Source organism: Acipenser ruthenus, chromosome 6, assembly GCF_902713425.1.
Source record: "Acipenser ruthenus chromosome 6, fAciRut3.2 maternal haplotype, whole genome shotgun sequence".
NCBI lineage: Eukaryota > Metazoa > Chordata > Actinopteri > Acipenseriformes > Acipenseridae > Acipenser > Acipenser ruthenus.
The window spans coordinates 6,865,503-6,888,574 of record NC_081194.1 but is presented as its reverse complement, the minus strand read 5'-3'; the positions used below and the strand labels follow the sequence as shown (position 1 = coordinate 6,888,574).

The window sequence follows — 23,072 nt, the reverse complement described above, 5'->3', positions numbered from 1 at the left end:
TCTCGGTATTATTCAGTTTTTCCAAGTGGTATATATATGCTCTTATGGTATTGTTGGCAAACTCCCACTTTCATCTACATTTAAAAATAAATCGATGCGTTACTGTCACTAGAATATAACTTGTGCTTTGTGTAGTTTTCTGAACTCAAAAGTAATCAACTTCAAAGCAGCTGAGACAAGCTATGTACACCGCAGTATTCCAATAGAATCGCCTGTAGTTGTAATTGATTTTGGCTTTTATTTTAACGAGTTTATTAGAGAACACTGAATTTACTGGGTAACATTTTTGTGTTGCTTTTATTTATGTATGCATTTATTTATTTATTTTACGTTAGAGTAACATTGATAAAGTGAAGGCCTGGCAAACTACCGGTTACTCCAATTAATCCTGAACATTTAAAACTGGTCCACCTTAAAACATCTCAAATTCAAAGAAAGCAAAGGTGTTACAAATAAATATCAAAGGGAACCCCCCCCCCAAACGTTAGAACCTGCTTGTATTCATTCCTTCATTTAGTTTAACTTTGTTATTTCTATAAATTGGTTCTGTATTGAGTTTCGTTCCAGTCTCTCAATAGGTGGTTGTTTTGAAAATTAAATCATGCGTCTTGAGATTTTTTTTTCCCCTTAAAAATGCACATTTTGGCTTTATTTAGATACACGGATTTATCCAGTTTGGTCACATGTATAGCAATTTGTTTGACAAGTCGTATTTTGTGTTATGACATCATTTGGGGTTTGAAGACACGTGTTTTTTTTTTTCTTTCTTAAGACGCTGCCCTTTTAGGAGATTAGGGGGTTGCTAAGGTTTGTGCAAGTTTATGTAACTGAAAGTCCATATATAAACATTACTGCTGTCTGTCTGCTCAGCCCAGACTGAACAGGAAAAAAAGGCAAGTTGATTTTTATCTTTATTATTTAATGAAGATGATTATTAAGATTAATCAGATGTCGTGACGTGTGTGTGTAGCAATGTGTTTCGTTTGCTTTGAAAAAGTTATACTACCTGTGACGTTATAATTACACATACATACATGTATGTCGTTGAATTGTATGTTTTCTCGAATAGCAGTTGAAGATAGTCTGCTCCAAAAGTATTTAACTTTGGTTTGATTGTGTTGTAATACGTTCAATATCTGGGATGCTGCTGAGTGAGTATCTATCATTTCATGAAGTTAAAGCTTGTTATCTGTCTGTCTGTCTATCTATCTGTCTATCTATCTAACTACACACAGATGCATACTTTCTTTATTGCAGTGTTATTAATAGCATTAACTTCCCTAATAAAATCATTTTGGTGAATAGTATGACTTTGTTGGTATGGTAGCTGTGAGCAGTTATGTCTTGCAGAATGTTGTGTGACTATTTAAAAGGAACCTTAAACTGCAGTATTTGTGGACATGGTTAGAATCCCTTTACCATGTAACTATTGTACCGCAGCAGGGTCATTCCATGAAAATGTTCTGATTATTACACTTGTGGTGATTGTCATCCTTATCAATTAATTGCAAGCCCAATACATTTGTGGTGATGTTCCTATCTTAATGTGTGTAGTTGGGTGCATTTCTTTCTTTGTTCATTTTTTGTGTAAATTCTTATTTTTTTTTTTGCAAGTAATGATTTATAAACTCTTCAGGGTTGTTAAGTGATTCGGCACATAATACAACAAATATGCAAATGTAGCCACACACTGGGTTTATTCAAGACTACTGCAGAACAGGGTTTGTAAAATAAATGCAACCAGGCAGCTTCACAAAGCAGTACCAACAATGAGATAACATTATGCAAAATGTGGAAGGCAGCTGCTTTCTATGGCTGATTAAACACATGGGTGTTCAGAAATAAAGCAAGGATGGTTATGTTAAGGAAAAAAAATACTGAATGTGTTTTTATTTATTTGTGGGAAATGTAGTGTGTGATATGCAGATTCTGAGGATTTCTTTGAAAAAAAGCCACCCCCCAAAAATAAATAAATAAATAAAATGATGACCCTGACATTGACCTCTGAATAAGGTCTGAGTGGGTTTTATTGGTTCATAGAAAATACATTTTTCTCCAGTAACAATGTGGCAGGGTATATGGTTTTTGTTCATTGTGTGCAGACTAAAAAATGTCCTTCAAAGGTTCCCCTCTGTGTCTTTAGTTTCAGGCAGCTTCAGTAGCCAGTAAATAGTCAGATGTTTGTATTGTTTATATTTGTACAGTGCAGCAGTGTCAAAAGCAGTGCTCGAGTCCTGGCAGAACGCACCGGAATAGCGCTCCTGCACTTTTTTTAGAACCTTTTTGAAAATAAATATTAGTATTTTCCATCAAACTATGTTCGAATTTGACCACACATGTGAAAATGCATTAAAGAATATTATCTTCGCCTCGCTCTGGACGTTGAGACAGTAAACTCACGCTGTCTGAGTGTGGTCACGGACTCACGTTAACCTCTCTGCGTGTTCATTGAAAAAGACAATAAAAGTGGGTGGGCAATAACAATCAATCTGTTCGTGTTTATTTGTTCAATCTATCTGTTCAACTCTACAAAACTTTCATTTACCACTACCCCAGTGATAGCAATGTCTGATAAAAAGCGTAATGGGATCCTGACCTACTTTTCTGTCATTAACAAGAAGCCTAAAAACAACTGTGACCGAAGTTAAATTTCCATATTTCCACATAAGTGTACACTACTGTATTTATAAACAATAAATACATAAAAACAGCAGGGGTGTAACTGTTACAGTATGTACACTTTAGCGCTGTATGATATGTGCATGTTTGTTATATGCACTGCTGTGCAAAAGTCTTAGACATTTTGCACATTTTGGGGAGGTGGTTATGCTACCATAGAATCAACCTGCGCCATCTAAAGAACGTCATGTCACACATACATTTAAAAAAAAAAAAAAAAAAACTCTTCGTGCTTCGTGCGCCCCCCCATGTTGAGAACCACTGGGTAAATGTGATGGATTCGCTACAACACTTCATATTAGCTGCTCATGTATAGTTTACTTTGAGTTGTTGTGATCACAAGTTTTTGAAGATTGTGATCAATGTGAATTATAGGTTGCTAAATGACAAGCTTGGTTTCTTCTCACCCAAACTAAGCTATATTAATAAGTCAAAGTTGTTAATAGTGGAAAACACTAGTGGAGGCTTTGAGTAAATGTGTTGATGCTCATAACATCGATATATATATATATATATATATATATATATAATATATATATATATATATATATATATATATATATATATAATATAAATAATTATAGCTCTTGAATGTGTCTAAGACTTTTGCACAGCAGTGTAAATTCATGAAGACCGTTTATTGGTAGTTATATATGTTTGAAACACTAGACTTGCCATATATTAAAGTTAAGAAAAGTGACATTTATTTTGGGTTCGTGACCACTGATTTTATATACGTAATATTTAGAAATTACAAATGCAAATATATAAAAAAAGTAGTATTTTATTTAAATTTTAGTCATTAGTTACTGTGGGAGAGGGATGTGATTTCTGTTTCTATCCTAGTATGTGCTGACCTTGATTTACACTTATATTTTCATGGACAGCAGACTCGAGTCGACTCGAGTGCGCCCGAATTGGTCTGAATTCTTCCAGAACTCGAGTTGATGGACAACTCGAGTTTGTGAAAACTCGGAAAAGCCTCCTTTATCACATGAGTTGGGCAGGAAATACTTGCGAGTTAAAGGTCAAGACGTGCATTCGCTGCAGACGGTATTAGTCAAATTCTCAGTGATGTAAAAGATAAATCCATCTAGATATTATTTTGCATTTGTTTCATGCAGTACATATTCCTCTGGCAGACTGGTATGCAGAACCAGGAAAGAACTGCTAGACAAGGGAAATAATGTGTCTGATGTCAAAGTAGATATGAATGGCAGTGATTTAAAAGTAGACCGGACATTTCTATCCAAGGATTTTAAAAAATCTGGAATTGATCTGATGCGGTCAGAAACCCAGAGGCACTGTGAACTGCACCTGTTACTGTAGTAGGACTATTCTTTTTTTTTTTTTTTTTTTTTTTTTTTTTTACAAGGGTTTAATTAATATCCAAATGTGTTGCATTTTTCTTTGTGACCGTGCTGAAACGGCAATTCAAAAACTGTCAATTCCCCAAAGTAGCAAATCCACCGACTTTAATACCAGCCAAAATGTCCCGTTATATGCCTTGTTAGACAAGCTGTTAAGAAAGACGTGATATTGTGTGATCGCTTATTTAATTTCAAACATCATAAACTCATTGTTCATTGTTTTTGGAGGGAATATCCACACAACAGCACTATGGAATACAGCCTGCTGTTCTGAGAATAGTATTAACTTGTTTATAGTGGCTCTCTTATTTGAATCAGTTTTACATTTAATGTACTTGTGTATAACGCTTCAGTACCGCTTTGCAGAGTGACGTTATATACAGTGTGAAACTCAATCAGAAAAATACTCATTTTGAAATAAACCTTTAGAGTGCAATATATGTACGTGTATTGCTGTGTTTGTAAATACCTGAACGCTCATTAATACAAACCATTGCTATGATCCCCAGCTGTTCGGGTGAACAGGCTTCTACTGTATGTTATCCTTAGTTAAATTTTAACTGTTGTTGACATGATTTAGTGCGTTCCGGCACTTTATTTAGGGGGGGGGGGGGTTGAGCACTGGTCAAAGGAGACAGGCCTCTTTTAAAACCGCAGATCTATAAAGTATAAATCAATGTGTGGTATGCAAATGCATAAACGATAGTTACACAATCGTGGCTATGAGTGCATTTCCTGCCCTTGGTGTGTAATGCCTTTTTGACAACACTTTAGTTCCATATGAAATCCACTCTTTTCAAAGCCCCCATTCTTTATGCAACCTCCCACCAATGTTAACCCACTGTAATTAATTCAGATTAATTTCACATTAATCAGTTTGCATTTGGAAATGACCTCTTCCCCACTGTCACCAGGTACCTCTTTCTAAATGAAACTGTAGTTCCAATTTCTAATCCATGTCTCTATAGCACGATTCCTGGTGGCTTATTCCTGTTCTGTGACATTAACAGTTAACACATGTTACTTTTAGCCAAAGCAGCACAATAGATATGTGCAGGTAATCGTATGTATTTCTGAATGGTGTTGCAGTACTAGGAAGCATTGTGGCAAATTGCAGTAAAATCTTGGTATTAGTACAGTAGGTCTACATTAGATTAGAATTTGAGAAGTGTAGGCTAGTCTGCATTGAGTATACACTATCCCTAGTCCTTGCAACACATGTCCTGTTTGAAAAAAAATAATACAAGTCGCCCTTTAAAGCTATTTTATTTTAAGTGCAATTTTCTGAAGAGATTAAGACTAGTGGATTAGTTTCTTGCCACTACTGCATCTTCTGAATGTGTACTTATTGGGTGGAGTTTACTGTGTACTGTGTGTCTGGTTATCATCACCCATGTTCTTTCTAAGTCATTTTTTTATTTTTTATTTATTTATTTTTTTTCCTTCTTCAAGATCAGTAATCTTCATAATTACATAGGGATGGGATGGGGTGGTGGACTATAGTGTTTCTCCAGCCTTGATTTATCATGCAAATCTCTTTGCATTAACCCCCCAGGACAATTTGTTTTTTTTGAAAAGAGAAAGGAGGACAAAGTCTTTTTGGCACCTTGACTCCCTGGGGATTCAGTTGATTATCTGGTGCATATTAAAATACAAGTCATTATCCATGGGGGAAGAAAAACATGTCTCATGTTTCCACAGTAAAACAATGAATCGAATCATTTTATGACTTCACATTTTAAATAGCGTAATAAAATACTTAATTCAGTCAATATAGGTAACTAACATGGTATGGACCTATTAGGCTGTAAGTGATTTATGCTTTTTTTGTGATACGATTTGTCAGTTTTAATTAAATTACCAGTGGATTCGTTTTAATCTTTATACTGCTGATATATACATTTTTTTTAAATCTGATTTTGAGATACTGAAATAGATAAATATCAGTGACCTAAGTGTTTGTACATACACAACTTCTAAGGAGCTACATTAGATAGAGATATAGAGATTGATTAAATAAATAAATAAATACATGTTTGTTTTACTACTTACTATATTCCAGTTTACAAGGTTTACTATTGCCATTTATAGTGATTTAATCAAAGTATTTTAAGTTTGTAATTGTATTCTTTTTTATTTTATTTAGGGGGACACCTTTAAGGCAGCATCCTGTGATTTTCCCATCTGATAATGAAAATGTTTCCCTTACGTGCATGATGCAGGCCATACAGACAATTGAAAAGCAGGTCCCTGCTTTAACGGAAAGCTTTTTCAGAACCCCTTTCAAAGAGAGCAGAAAGAGTAGCTCTGCTAGTTTGGGGAAGCAGCAGCAGCAACAACAAAAGCAGCATCAGCAGCCACGAGAAGGAGCTGTCTGCAGACACAAGTGCTGCACTGAGCATGTCCCTGAGGAGCAGACTGCAAGCAGCTCATTATGCAGAACGCTAGCTTCAGCAGATGGGGGAGAGCAAGAACAGGCATTTGCTTCCCTTGCATCAACATCACTGCTCTCGTCACCGGAAAGCAAGCCTGGGTTACTAAACAGAATCTCGTCGAGAGGCAGAGCAAATAGCATCCATCAACATGGCTTGATTGCTAAAGGAGTCCGCTTGCTGAAAAACATGGGTAACCAGGACGGAAAGCTAAAGAAGGCAGGAGGGGATAATGATGAGGATGCTGGGGGGCCCAGGGAGGTTGAAGGCACAAAGAAAGGAGCGCAGGGAAAGAAGGCACATGGCAAACGGGCAAAAAAATCAAAATCTGAAACCAAAGCATCTGTGTTTTCGACCATTCGGATACGAAAGAACCTATCCAAGGCAAAAGGGCTCACAGAAGGATCAAAGGAGGATGTGTTGGAAAACCAGGACTCACAAGCAGATGAGCTGGACAGTGCCCATTCCATCAGAACCAAAACCCCCGATATCAGCCTTTCTGCTGATGAACTGGGCCTGTCAGACACAGAAGCTGAGCATTTTCACCTCACAACTGAACGCCGACAGGCAACTGTGGTAACGCAAGAGAGACAAAGGGCCAGCTCTGGCTCGGATACTGATATCTATAGTTTCCACTCGGCTGCCGAACAAGAGGATTTGCTTTCTGATATCCAGCAAGCTATTAAGCTTCAGCAGGGGGTTATTTCAACAGCTGAAGAGCCAAGCTGTAAAGCGGAGTATAAATATGAGAGTGATGTTAAAACGACCCCCCTAGATTCTGGGCACTTTGTACTTCTGGAGGCGGTCCCTGACAGAGAAAATGGCCTGGTTACTGAGCAGCACTTGTCAGTTGCAAGCAGTGAAAAACAAGACATTTCTGTTTACAACATTCCAAATGATTTAAAGGAGGCATCAATAGAAGCTGACAACCCACCCTGTACTTTGTCTGGGACAAAGGAACACAAGCTATTGAGTGAGAATGCACAGCCTCTTGCAGCTGGAACTGATGAGAGAGGTGGAAGCCCTGTTGCTAGGGCAACGGCTACCAACAGCTACCAAGACTTGACAGTACCTTTCGGAAGTGTGGACAGGGCTGATGAGAAAAATGAGGCATCGGGACTACCGTCTCACATGACCGAAAGCCAGACTGACTTTGAAAATAACCAAGAAGAAACTCCAAGTTCCCCAGAAGTGACTGCTAATGGTAGAGACAGTTATGATGAATCAATGGGGTGGGCCAATGATTTAAAAGTGAGTGCAGAATCTGACCCTGTTACAATAAATAGAAAGGGCAGTCTGCCCTTTTCTCCATGGCCAGCTGGAAGCCCCTTAACAGCTCACCTTTTTAGACCAAGTTTGACTTCTGTGTCCTCCCCTATTGTCAAACCATACCCTACTATTCACCCCAGTTACATTAAAACAACAACAAGGCAGCTGAGTTCTCCAAACCACTCTCCTTCAGCATCGCCTTCCCAGAGTCCCCTGTTTCACCGGCGACAATATGACCTCGGCCACAGGACCGAGAAACGAAAAGTCAAACAACAAAGGTCCTGCAGCATAGCCGGTCACCTAAGCCGGTCTGCCGACTGGACAGACGAGCTGGCCAACCTCCAGCCCAAAAAAGCAGGATCTGCAGATTATTTGGAATATGGTGGATCAGAGGATGGGCTGAGAAGAGGGAGCCTGCCAGTATGTCCGACGCGGAAATCTTCAGGTGTGCAGGCCTCCACGTGCAACTTTAACGATGTCTTCTTTGGTGAGTTTTATTATTATTATTTTTTCTAATATTGTACTGTAAAAGTCCTTCCACAGACCTGTATTTGTTCCCCACTTGGTTTCATTTTGACATCCAGGACACTGCCCATAACCTTCAACTGTTGTAACTTGTGACACCTCAACATGACATCATGAAACGATTAAACTGGAGCCATTATACCTAAGCACTAAACAGGAAAGGGTTAAATAAAATGGTTAGCAGTTACCCACTGAAGTGTAGCTTTCTTTTGATACATACAAGATGTAGTTTATACTGAAGTAATATCTTGGTGCTTTTTTCTTAAATTACCCGACAGATGTGTCTATCAATCGGGTTGTGTTTTTATTCTTTGAAGTTCAGTCAGGCATTTTTCAGTACTTTCTTACAGTAGAATTTATTAAGTGTGTATTTGACCCCACCTTTCCTTTTATACAGTACAATTTAGCTGTAGTTAAGGATAGGCCCCTAGTGCGATATAATGTTCTATTTACTACCCAAATAAAATACGTTATTTCAAAGAGATTGGGTTGCTTTGCAACTTGTGCCCAATTTTGATTAATACAATTTTAGTACAGATCCTAAAGGCCCCCTGCAAAGATGGCTTCTGAAACATCTTTTCTGTTATGCAACAGTAAACAGCTGTTTCTGTGCTGTATAAGGAGTCCTCTGCAGAGAGAGATTGTTGTGGTTATTGTAGTGTCATTATCCAAGTATTTTTGTTTTTGTGCAACCACATAGTTGAGGTGTAATACAATGACCTAATTATGTAAATAGAAAAAAAGGGTCTTTTATGGAGGCAGATTACCACTGTATCTCTTGTGGGGACATTCCTTTATATGTGGCACCATGTTTTGGGACCTGAAAAACTGAAATGGGATAGTATGATGTAAGTTGTTATTGAGGAAAGATTTTTAAAGAAACATTTAACTTTTCTTCCAATTCTGTACCATTTTTACTGAATAAAACCCTGTTTTAGAATTCCTGCATTGTAGTCTAATCCTGGCCTGGAAAGGGTTAATCGTGCATTACAAATATATACACATGAATGCTTTTGTTACACACTAATTGTATTAAGTTTACATGTTGGTGTTGCCTGATTACACGCATTGATTTTAAGGTGCCATTGCAGGTTAAAAATAAATGTGTATTGCTCGTTTTCACCCATATTACTTCAATACAGCAACTTAAATTTATCTTGGCTACATTTGACACAACCATATCCAGTATTCAATGGCAAAAACTTTTTTAAAGTAACGTTAAGGTTTGGTTACAAAAGTCCAAAAGGTTAGGAAATTACAAGTTAAGGTAGCAACATTAACTCTGCACCCTTATGTGTGTTTCCCGTCACACTTGACATCATTAATGACATCACCAAGCACATGACAAATTCTCCCTGAAGACTGGCCACACAGACATAACACTGGGAAATCATAGGCCTTGTGATTAGTAACTGCATTATACAATGATTGCTGTCAATGTGTGCTTTAACACGTGACACTGTGCAGTTAGTACAAAAAAGCCAATGTTGTAGATTCCATATAATGGAAAATATTGTTTGTATGGATATTGCCGATAGCGTTTGGAGAAATATGACTTGTTAATCCCAGCCCTCAAGGCTGGAGAGGTGGGGACAGCAAACCGCTGCCCCTGAGACTGGAGAAGTGGGGACAGCAACAACTGTACCTGAGGCCGGAGAGGTGGGGACAAATTTGAACAGTAGTGCTGAGGGCAGTTATTCTTCATGTTGTGTGGCTTTGTCCACTCTCTTTCTAGAAAGATCATGTAAGAATCAAGCAGGTTTTTTTGGCAGTCTGATGCATTGCGTATCATTGCGTATCATTACATTTAAATCATTGCTCATCTTTTCGCACCCAGGCAACAGTGACCATGGCTGATGGTTTTACCTTTTATGGAACACAATAGCCAGTTTAGAATGTTTTCCTATCAATCACAACTCTGCCATTCTTGAAATTGGCAAGTGCTGTATTAATTGCAATATCATATTTTAATAAATTCTGTGTTTGAATTTTAGAATGGTGCTATATAAATCTGGTAATACGTAGAATGTGCTATAATACAACAAATATAATACAGAAATATAGAAATAACATATAAATAAATATACACAAATAACACATGCCTAGTGCAATATCATATCATTTTAATAAACAATATGTAGGATAATTCCGTGTTTGAATTTAGAAAAGGCACTATATAAATCTGGTGATATGGAGCAGTTTTGGTTTTTTTTTTTTTTTCTCTAACTCTGAACAAGTAACTTTCCAAATAAGTAATTTCTGGTAGGAATAAACGTATGAAATGCATTAATGTCTTTACAAAATCATTTTCATTTCGGAATATTCTATTAACTGTAAACAGGAGCATGTTATCATTTGTGTCGTCTTGTCAACCAACATTTTGTTATTGTTAAAGTTCGCTAAATGTGGACCTCAGTACGTACCTCAAAGAGAGAAATCTGTACTGTAAGTGTCTTTGCTTGCATTTGCTGTACTAGCTACATGCTAGAGGTTGCATCCCCACCAGTTTAATTCAATCTTAATTGTATAAGTAACACTACACGGGGCACTTTCATTTTTCACGTTTTATTATTCAAAGCACAGAGAAGTTAAGTTTTAAAACCGACAGCAACACAGATTTGTTTGTGGAATGGAACGGTATTGTAGTGATCTGTGTATTGTTTGCGTACTGTATTCCCTCTTGTTTCTACTGTCTGCCGTTAATGCCACTGTATTGTGTTCCTCTCCCCCCCTCCTGTCTGTATTACCTGTAGTTGCGGGTTCGCTCTGTCCCTGTGGCTGTGCGAGCTATCCTGCACGCATGGTGCGCCCTGGTCCCTGTCATTGGCTGTTGATTGTGTGTGCCCATTGCCATAAATATTTGCAAACCAAAATATTTGGCGAATCTTACCCATAAAAGCTATTTTGCTCCAGCCAGAAATGTTGGCGACCTGTTGCGATATATGAAGTATGTATTGTCAGTGGAATTTGATATTCGTGCCAAAAATGTTTGTGTTTTTTTCATACATGATAAACGCATAAAAAGTTTGGAAATATTTATGGCTTTACAGTGTTTTTTTTATTTTTTTATTCATAATTTAACAGAAAAAGCATAGACACCGAACTGTGCAGCGACGTCGGACTTTGAGTATTGAGCAGTCCCAGCCCCTGTGTAAGCCATTGTAAATGTACCTCCATATTGTTGCACAAGTTGTATATTTAGTAGTGTCTATTTCCAAAAATAAGGAAGAACACCATGTTGTAGCAAAGGAAATGCCCACCCCTATCATTAGCTGTAACCAGTCAAGAAGGTACAGTACCTGCAATTGGGAACGTGAGGCTTTTACTAGGAGTTGTTCATGCAGCTAGAGGAGAGGAACAGTTTATTTAAGAGGGCTGAGTCATCAGACTGCAAGCTCCTAAATCCATTTAAATTCAGGGAAAACTGCTTAATAGAATCACTGGCTAGCTGAATCAACCACATTCTAAATAATGGCATTCCCATTGCTTTTTGTGATCAAAGTGAACATACAAACATGATCTCATTAATACTGTAGAGTATCTCTGTAATAATACATTATTTTGCACTTCACTAAGGGTACTTCTAAAACCCAAGACTTGGTACAGGACTTGTGTTCATGTACAGTATTTTATTTTTGAAAAAAATATCCAAAAATGTCTCCTTTCAAAAGGTGCATCATTGTTTTGTACAATAGCTTGCTTGTACTGCTGATGTTCCTTTTCAATGTCTTGAAACCTACATGTAATTGAAAGTGAAATGGGTTATAAATAGACTGGCTGTACTTCAAAGAAACAGATTTTATTTTTCTACTGGTAAGTACAAAAATGTAATGCTTCAAATGATTTCTGTGCTGGGGTTTCTGCTGTATCTTTAGCTGGTGAGCTTAAACAAACACACTGCCGTTTATGAACCCTGTTATTGACTTGTCAGGTTAACGGTTCTGTGCCAGAAGGATGACAACTAAACTGGGTTACTTATACTTAATATTCAGCTATTCTCTAAACTAGAGCTGTTCAAACTGTCATGAAGTCTTGCACTGTTACAAGTCAGAAATTATCATACAATTTGAGTCCTGATTTAACAGAACTCTGAGATCTGCCAGAATGTCATTGTCATTTATGACCATTGTCATTTATATGGTTGTGTTACCTTTTGAAATGAGCCGTGGACTGCAGTGAACAGGGGTGACAAGTGTAAAAAAAAAAAAAAAAAAAGCCAGATTTAGCTAAATACTAAATGTGTACAAAGTGATGGGGAGCACCACACACTGATTTCGTGTTTCTGTAAAATGACGCGCTTTGTTTTTGATAATGTTGACTAATAATAATAATATCAGCACTTTAACAAGCCGCTGGTATTCCCGAACTGTTTCCTTTGTTTTAGTGGGTGGTGTACCCATACTCAAGTTAAATCTTTAGAAACCCAGGTTTAACATGTCAGCTAAGTGTTCACCCGCTAAGTGTGTAAAAAAAAAAAATCCTTAACTGTAAATATAAAAATGCATTGATTTGAAATGTTGGCTTTGTGATACGCTTACGTATTTAACTAAATCTGGACTTTTTGTGGTTATGGAACAAATACGCGATTTACACAAAATATAAAGTTAAGGTCTAATGTTTTAATATGGGGGGGGGCAACAAAATGTATGCTAAAGGGGGGCGGCATTTAAAGTTTGTGCACCACAGCACTAGAGCATGCAGCAACACTGGTTTGACCTAGAGCCTCCTGTAGGGTGGTGTGTGTGTGTTTGTGTTTTTTTTTTTTTTATATATAAACAGAGTAATTAATCAAAACCAGTTATTATTATTATTATTATTATTATTATTATTATTATTATTTAGTTCTTAGCAGACGCCCTTATCCAGGGCGACTTACAATTGTTACAAGATCACGTTATTTTTACATACAATTACATTATTTATTTTTTTTACACTATTTTTACATACAATTACCCATTTATACAGTAGGATTTTTAGTGGAGCAATCTAGGTATAGTACCTTGCTCAAGGGTACAGCAGCAGTGTCTCCCACCTGGGATTGAACCCACGACCCTCCGGTCAAGAGTTCAGAGCCCTAACCACTACTCCACACTGCTGCCTTAATATAAATTCACAAAGCCAGCTTTGTAGTTGGTTCATACAAACTGAATTTGGTTTGTTTGTTTTAGTGCATTTTCAAATTTGCACAGAAGTTTTTTTTTTTTGTAAATGTTTTTATATCTGGTAACCATATGTGAAAAGGCCCTTAAACTACACTTAAGAAAAGTTTTATGACTACCAAACTTATATTTATTAAATTAAGTGCGTAATGTAATACATTTTATTTATTTTTAGGTTTACATCAAACTTGCTTGAAAATCATAAGTTGTGTGTTTTTTTGTTTTTTTTTTAAATTAGTGTTTCAGAAAACCCCTCCATGTCTGGGATGGAAAAAAAAACAAACAAAAAAAAAAACGGCATTAGGCATATTACAACCTGATCCCAATAAAACTTATTTTTCTGGATGGACGGGTGATTTTTAATGCTACAAAGCTAGGTGCTTGCAGTCATACAATGCAAACTCTCAACGTCTGGATGAAATATCCTGAAAATCAGCTAACCGGACTGTGCACACCCGCTATTAGTCTAAATACTTGACGTGCTACATCCTGCTGAGACATCTGTAGCTACCTGGTTTGTGTCCCTTTTGATTTGGATTTCTTCTGTCGCAGGGGATCCAAAATACACTTGCACCAACTTTAGTCAGCTTGCTCTATTGAGTCTTTGCTCAGAAACCAGCGACTTACACTCCAGGATATTTTGGAATCGCTGCTTTTCAAAATTGCATGGTGTTTGGTATTGGATGACCATTGTGCAGTATGACTTGTGTTTACTGTACGTTTTTATATAGATCCTTTAATCAGCTGAGTGCCCCATAGCCTTGCATTCATTTAGCTGCTGCAACAAGAAGCCTTCTGTCTCTGAAGAAACCTGTATGCCACTGCCACAAAAAACTCATTCACATCCCATAAAAATCACGAGTGCATGAAGTTTTTTCACAGATTTATTTGCATCCCGTTTTCTTTCCAATTATCACAAACAGACTTTAACAGAAAGATTTTTGGGGAATAGATAGTGTGTTCTTGTGGTGAGATTCTAGCAATAAAAACCTTTTGAGTAAAGGATCATGTGCAGATCATACAGTGAGCAGTGTTGCTGTTGGCCTGAGCTGAGGAATCTGGTTTGCATGCAGATTAATTGGGTAGATACTAGTGTTCTCCCTGCAAAACACTGAACAACCTAAGCATTGAAGCTGTGCAAATGAAATTATTGTTTTATTTGGCCCCCGGCAAAAGGAAAACCGAGATTTATTAAGATAAAATGATATACTGGCAGTCTCTCTTCATACACTTTTTTAAAAACATAATTGTGAATATATTTGTAAGAAAACTTCAAATAAAAAAAAAAAAGGAATGAAAGTTTATATGTTCAGATTTAGCTTGCTAAACCTCATTTTGAAGTAGGTTTGAGCTACAAAGATACAGTTTTGTGCTTTTTAGGCTGAGGCACCCAAGATTGGATTGCGATAATACCGGTACATTTAGGGCATGTCGTGTGAATAACTAATAAGGTGATTGGTAAGGGGGATCATAGCTGAATACAAGACTGAACTCCATAGCAGCCGTGGGGTGGCGTTGTGGTTTTTTTACTTGCCTTTGTCTGTTTAGAGCTACAGTATTCCAAATCCAAGGCTTAATCGACCCATTTCAATTCCGCCGCAGCAAAATAAGTGACGTTTACACCTTGTATTGCTGGTTTCACAAACTTTAGCAGTCTAGGTAAAAGCAAACACGATGTGCTGTGCTTGTGCGGAGTTGTGTGCATAACAGGATTTATTGTAAGTGTGGTTGAGGAAACGCAGAATCTGGAAAACTATGCTGCTGCAGTTCTATATATTTTTTTCTAAGTTGTCACCGACAGTGCAGACATGTGAACTGTTAACACAGCAGCTGCACACGTAATGTAAATAGAACATTGACTTTGCATAGCAATGTATGTAGCAATGTTTTCAGAATGTGGCCTGGAAACACATTCTAACTAGTAGCTTCACTTTCCTTAATGAGGCCCGTCCATTTTTTTTTAATGTGAATTGGATCACTGGATAGTTTGGAGGTAAACCTGCAGACAGTACTCATTAGTGCTGGTGCAAAGTGAGAAACCATGAACATGTCAATTGCCTTGCACACAAGCATGCATGCTAAAAATCCAAGTGGAAGCAAAAAAAGGTTTGCATTTTGTCACATTTGACTGAAGTTTACCGGCTGCTCATTTTTAAGCTCTCAGATCTAAGGAAACAATATGTATCGCAATCACTACTGTAAGTCTCGAGGGGTATTTACTTCTGCCTTGCTGACTCATTCATCTGAAAAATGATCCAATTAAAGCTGCTGCAGCCTGTTCAATCAAATATGTTTTTTAATAGGTTCAGCGATCTCGCCTTATGTTTGTGTTCTATTTTTATTCATGCTCAATGACCACAGTATTCTATATTCGACTCCTCTCTTGTTGAATTAAACTACCTTGCCACTACCCAGTGTTGCTGTGTAGTTCTTAGAGTGGAGAAGTACCGGTATGTATTTTAACGGTAAACCTGCACTACCACATAACGAGTTAAACCAGTCTTGGAGCTGGGCAATTCCACTCTAGGTTTAGCAGTTTAAAATTACATAATTAACTACTGCACAGTCTAGATGGAGGTTTAATTGGTTCAACTAAACAATTCATAACAAGGTTGGAACAAAGACTAGGAGTGGAAGGGCCAATGTTAGCCACCTCTGGGTTGAACTAAAGCTGAGGGTTTAATTCCAGTTGAACTCACAAGTTGTTGGCAAAAGCTGGTGGGGGGGGAGGGGGGGTGGAATGTAGTTTTTTAATGTGAATTTCTTGTTTGTCTAGGACGGACGCTGTTGGAAAAGTTCTTCAGACAAGAGGAAGATGCCCCACAGGAAGAGGAAGAGGCAGAGAAGCTCTGCTCCAGGATTTTAGCCATGGGCCTCTTGCTACCCTTCAGTGATTGTTTCAGGGAACAGTATGCTGGGAGCGCGGGACAAATTACACCTAAGTTTGATGTAAGTTAAATTATTATTATTATTATTATTATTATTATATTTTTTTTTGGTTTAATCTAATGAGTCCAGGCTGAAGTGTGGATAATGTGATCGATCCAGTCAAGGAAAACGGTTTGGAAAGTGCCCCCCTTCTGGTTTAAAAACCTTGCAGAACACTTAAATACCCACCTTCCTCAGAAGAGCATATCATTTTATCTAATAAATATCATGTTAGATAATGTACCTCGGAGATCAAACAACTGCTATGCTAAATTGAGCCTGATCAATCAGATCATTGCAAAAGCTACATCAATTAACTTTGTCAAGGAAAGTGTAAACAGTAAATTAAAACTAATCCAATTTTGCCATAGATAAAAGCCTGTAGTTCAGAACTGTAAAGCATTGGGAGAAATAATGCATCTCAAGGCATCTACTTTTTTTTATATGGGTGACTTTATTGACAAAGGATAAATTGATATTTTAAAAAGTCATGCATTTTCACAACAAAAACTTTATTATGCATGTCTCCCTTGAATCCTTGTGCCCTTTTCAGAAAGCCTTAACTAACGATGTTTAGAGCTTGCAGTTTCTGGTGCTGACACATTTTGCAATGTTATGGAAACTCCTTGGGCAAAATCTAATGGTACTTTGTGACCTAATGTGGCTGATAAGTTGTGGTCATATGACTTTGGTTTCTGACCAAAGTATTTTGAGATTATCTTCATGCTCGGTACAATACTGTATTCTATGATTCTGAGTCAGAAATTCCTTTTGTGGGTGTCATTTTATGAAGATGTTCCTGTCTCTCGCACTGCTGTGGCCTCATATCTGCGAAACGATTTCAGATAAATGAGTTCTTTGTAGGGTTATAAAAACACTATGCTAGATGTCAGTGACCCTGACTTTGAGATGTTTTCACATTTGGTACACAGCTGTATTCTATTCTCTGTCAAGGGCCATGGCTGTCATCTATGATTCTCTTGGTTGCCTTTTGATTATTTCATAAAGTTCTGTCTTTATTAAACTAAGCTGCTGTTAATGAACCCAATAACAATCTCTAAAACAATAGAGTGAATCAGTACTTTTTTAACTTAAAGAAAATAAGGCTTCAGTATACTGTAAGGAGGAGTTGCTGATCGATGTGCTTTTTCACATGGTTTGGATTATGTGAATGACCTTTTACTTATAGTTGACCATTAACACACACACACACACACACACACACACACACACACCATTCAAGAGGTTGACGTCTACAATATTCAACAGCCACAGCTCTCTCACTGCGCACAAACAGAATTGTGGAAGAACTTGATCCGTCTGCATGCAGGTCACCTTAGATGCTGGCAAAACCTGTGGGGACAGCAGCGTGGAGGCTGCATGCAGGAATCCTCTGCGATGAGGTGCTTCTGGTACCAGACCTTAAGTGACTTGGACTTCATAACTTTTTACAACCTTCGGTGGAAATATATATATATATATTTTATTTTAGCATGTGAAGATCAAAGTCTTGTATCCATTGTAAATGTTTTTTTTTTTTTTTTTTTTTGCATTGGAACTATTGACAAGTTTAGACATGATTGTATTGTATATTTCTTTGTAATATAACGCTGTCCTAGGATGTATGGGTCTTGTATGTACAGAAGGAATGCGGGCCAGGAGTTTTCAATATGTTGGAACTGAAAAACAAGCATTACTTAGCCATAACTGGAGTGGACACGGATTATATACATTGTGTGGCATTTGCATTTTGTGTTGTGCATAACAAACCCCAGTAACTGCTATGGATTAACGTCGAAAAAAATGAGACCTGCAGCATTTGATGAATCACACAGAGCTGGCTGCATTGGAATGTTTTGTCTGCCCTGGCAAATTGATGAACTAAGAGAAAAAACTGCTGACATGGAGCGCCCGAGCAGCTTGAAGACTGAAAAGCAGTCGCAAGCTGGGCCTTCCCTCTCGAACACGGCACAACACACCCTAGCCAGGGTGCCAGGTCTATTCAGGCCCCTGATAGTGATAAGACGAGATGTGAAAAGCGACACCAGAGAGAGGTTTTGTGAATTGAAAGACGAGGGTCCTGCTCTAGACTTGCTGACATTAAAACACACTGTACAGAAAACATGCTGTGAATTAGAAAACCCCAAGGTTAGTGAGTCGATAAGGCCTGCAGTATGCGTGTTCATATTGGTAACCACATCCCTTTTTATCTGGATTTGCACTAGACAGAAATTTATTTATTTTTTAATACTAATTCAGCATGTAGTGATATATTTAACACCATTACATATTGATTATTACGTATCTGGATTAACAGATAATTCCATAAATATGCTATGTATTTTTCTTAAAAAAAAAAAAAAAAAAAAAAAAAGCGCAAACTTCCTGTCTTTTAGGTAGAGAAAGATTAACTGTGCAATATTATCTTTTGTCAATGATGTAGCAGCACATGCACTGGGATAAATCAGAAATGACCATTAGATACTGCTGTGGTGCTAACCTTGCACTAGCTAGGGACATTTACTGGCTGAACTGCCTCTTGATCCCAACATTTCTGTTATTTAGTCTAGTACCAAACACACTGCAGAGACACCTTGGTCCAATAGCATTGGCTGAGTGTAGGCAGCAATATACACCAGCGTGATTGTGCTGAATGCATTACTGCTGTACTGTCATAAATATGGAAACACTTGTCAATTATCTTCACACTTGGCAAGTAGAAATAATTAATGGTTATCTCAAGTGGAAATTTGATCTGTGCTGAATGAAGAATATCTCACCAAAAAAAACAATCTTGGATCCTAACTTGCTTTATATTCGATGGCTCTAAAACTTAGAACAAGTAATCAACCACCCCTGGAAAACAGACTTCACACTCTCCTAACTTTTTTTATTTAATTTTTATTTAATAACCTTATGAAATGGTAGTGTGAGGCCTTTTGCCAAACTCTGGCAAATGAATTACTCATGACTAATGATTTTTTTAATGGAGCAGATCATAGTGTGTTAAATGGTTAACTCATAATTAACCTTGGCTTTGGTTAAGTTAGCAATATGCTTTTTAAATGTACTTTTTGTGATTGGTGTTTTATGCATGATTAGTCCTTTCAGTAGTTCAATAACTGCTAGAAGGCCTTTTGTTTCCCCTTGTGGACCCTTGCAAAGTTTTTTTTCTTTTTTTTTTGTGTGAGCTAAACTAGCACAGCTTCTGTTTTAAATTAGTAACCTTCAAAGATTACATTTGTGTCCATCGATTTTAAAAGGGCACCTGAGTTTATCGAATCTTTTCAAAACATTTGCTTGGGATTGTTGGCAAACGATATGTGATATCCATGTAGTCCTTGTGACTATGACTTGTTGGATAAAAAGGCTTCCCTTGTTTCTTTAAGAATGACCCTGGAGCGGTCCATGGTGAAGTTCATTCTTACCTCACAGTGCAGACGCTGTTAATTTTGCCCTCCTTTGGATTTAAAAAGCTCATGGCCTTTTGCTCTACATCTACAAGATTTCCGATAGAAAATGTATCCATTTCCTGCCCTAAGAAGATTGAGTTAACCAGTTATTTTGTGTGAAGCACCAACATTTGATGTATTAACCAAGGCGTCTTTCCTCTTATTGGCATAACCACTTACTTGAAGCCTTTTTTTCTTTTAGTCCTTTCACTTCCTGTGCAGTAGGTATTAGGACTCCGCCTGGGGACTTTACAGTGGTGTTGGATGGGATCTCTCATTGCACCTGTGGGCTAGGGAGTAAATTAAATTTGTGCGGCAGGATAAGTAGTCTGAAAAAATAGTCTACAGAAAATAAGGGACTTGTAGGTTTACAGGTCTAATAAATAATGGATAATACATTAGCAAGTGCCAAAGGGCTCCTATTAACATTCACACTGTACTTTTTTTTTTTTTTTTTTATAGCTTTCTGGATCATCTAGATTCTGTAAATAGTTGGAACATCTAAATTTAATAATTTAGTTCCTTCAGCACGGCAAAGCAGATTGCTGACTTAATGCTAATTGTCCTCTCCACAGCAAGACCAATTGTACACCTGGGCTAATGTCAGCCAACCCACACACTCTATTGACCATGCTGAGGGACGTATCCCAGGAAGGATTCAGACTATGTGGCCCCCACCCAAATCAGAAGATGATGACAAACCAGGACTGAAGTATACAGAAGCAGGTAACAAGGATGTGTACCAGTACTAGAATTAGGACAGTATCAGGAGCTGCGGACATCGGTGTCTTAGAAAATGCATATGAATATCTCCACAACCACAACATTTAATTCAGTTCTAAATTCTGATTAGTTGCCAAGTGGTGTTTGCAGAATTAATGACATTAGGGTATGCAACTTGCCAACTGTCTTTGGAAATAAAGGATCAGGGATAAATACTGTTAGCTGTATGCAGAAAGCAAAATGTGTTTTTGTAAAATGCCCACACTTTCATATTTTGACTTTGACGTTCAGTACGTTCGTGTTTTTAGAGAACATTGGAAATTGCTATGTGTGTTTTGTAACAATATTTTTCTTGTTTTACTTTGTGCATTATTACATGTAGAGGATGAAGAAGGTGAGTGCCTACGTATATTTCTTATTAGTTTAATATTCAAAGTCAGTGCTTTTTTTTTCTGTTGTATAGTCATATGGTTTTACAGTGTGGAGCTTTGGGAAAAGGTTACACTTTGATTAAATTCCCTGGCTTCATTGTATTTATGGGTGTGGACCTGAGACCATATTTTTGACTGTCTCAATCGAAGCGAGGTTGACATGCACTCAGTCAATGTCTACGATTTTAAGAAGGCTCCATTACTTTTAAAAATATATTTTTCAAACATTGAGACACCACACATTTCTTCTGAATGCTCTATAAGCAGCTAAGTGTCAGGGTTGCTAAGCAACAACAAGCAAGTTGCTGACTGAAGCAGAGGCAGACACATTGAGATTCCCAGTGATGTTCTCAACAATTTTGACCCCTAGAGCTCTTGATATATTTAAACCTGCAGTGATGTTAAAGGTAATTTATTTTTGCAACTTGAAGTATTTTGCTGCAAATTTAAACACTGATTAATTAAGGTCTGCTCAAGCAAAATCAGTCTTTTCATTTGATTTATAGAATCTTTTTGTAAAAATGTTTTTATTATAACCTCTTTACTGTTGCTGTACAGAATTGTGGGACAATAAAGTATTCGCGTCTGCTTTTCATTCACAGTCACTTTGGCTATGTAACACAATATTTGTTCCTGGGTAGTAAGTGTTATTTCCTAATTGCTTGTGCCTCAAAAGTATAGAAAATGGCTATTATTCACCACAAACTTTGCTTTTGTGACCAGGACAGTGATATTTTGAAATTTACCTATTTCCAATGAGAAAACGGGCGAATTTGTGTCTTTTCGTTCACAGTCAGAAAAAAACAACATATGAATCCAAATTAACATTATTATATATACTAAAGTAATACAAAAATGACTACAAAAGATTTAGAAGCGAGTAGTTTTTCAAGATTTACGATTATACTGTAAATCACTTTCACGAATCAGCCCCCAAATGTAGTCTCCCGTCATGTTCTCGTTATACTGTCCTTGGTAGCGGCGTTCAAAGTCCAGTATGTCCTGGTGGAAGCGCTCGCCTTGCTCCTCCGAGTACGCTTCCATGTTCTCCTTGAATTTATCAAGATGAGCATCAAGGATATGGACTTTGAGGGACATCCTACAGCCCATTGTGCCGTAGTACTTGACGTTGTTCCTCCCCACAGAGAACTCGGTCCGCTGTGGCCAGTCCCGCCTGTGGTAGTGCGCCTTGGTGTCCCCGCTGTCCCAAAGGCAAAGATAGCAGGGAAACTTGGTAGAACCACCTTGGAGACCCATCAGGAATGCCACCATTTTGAAGTCTCCTATGACCTTGATGCCATCTCAGAAAAATGCAGATATGTATCCACTTAGGCAGCTGGAACTAAACTGAACTGGTGGGCTTAAGGCCCCTGTATTTATACTACTATTTATATTACTGGAAAGTTCAAGAAGTTACTCCAAGTTTACTCAGCACTGAATCTATCTGGAATGTTCTGGAAAATAGGTAAATTTCAAAATATCACTGTCCTGGTCACAAAAGCAAAGTTTGTGGGGAATAGCCATTTTCTATACTTTTGAGGCATAAGCAATTAGGAAATAACACTTACTACCCAGGAACCAAAAAAAAAAAAAAAAAAATTGTTACACGGTGTTATTTTGACACCATTACATTTATTCATTAATTATTTTATCAGGCTATTGGTGAATACCTGACAGACAGCTTATTACCACTGATTTTTGTTCCTTTTGAAGTGAAATTAAAAGTTTGACTTTATTGCACCAATACAGTGTCATAGTTGTCCATTTTTGTTTAATATAAGTCTGGTATTTTTTGTTAAATTGAATATAATGGTAGTGTTTTACATTATATTGAACATAGCATTTTACAATATTTAATTGAATTATTGGAATGTGATCCAAAAAAATGTTACAACTGAATGACTGTTTGCAATAACAATTAAATATAAAGATGTTTTTCTCAATCTAGAGCATCAAGCGGCTTTCCTGACATTGAAGAGGCAACAGAAAGAGGAAGTGCTGGGACTGCGGGTAAGAGTGCTCATCTCATAAGACCACTTTTGGTGGTTCTGTGAGTTTTTAGTTAGCCTTTTTTTTATTAACTTATCTAAATACAAATAGTAAA

General features: G+C 37.4%; 1 protein-coding gene across 1 annotated transcript in view; it reads left to right on the top strand.

Moving 5' to 3' along the window:
• Window positions 1-23,072, top strand: part of fmn2b (formin 2b) — a 120,195-nt gene that overhangs the window by 105 nt on the left and 97,018 nt on the right. The window contains exons 2-5 of the mRNA XM_034017474.3: window positions 6,196-8,237; window positions 16,211-16,383; window positions 20,390-20,540; window positions 22,917-22,978. Of these exons, the coding sequence (XP_033873365.3) occupies window positions 6,196-8,237; window positions 16,211-16,383; window positions 20,390-20,540; window positions 22,917-22,978 (2,428 nt within the window). The remainder of the gene's footprint in view (window positions 1-6,195; window positions 8,238-16,210; window positions 16,384-20,389; window positions 20,541-22,916; window positions 22,979-23,072) is intronic.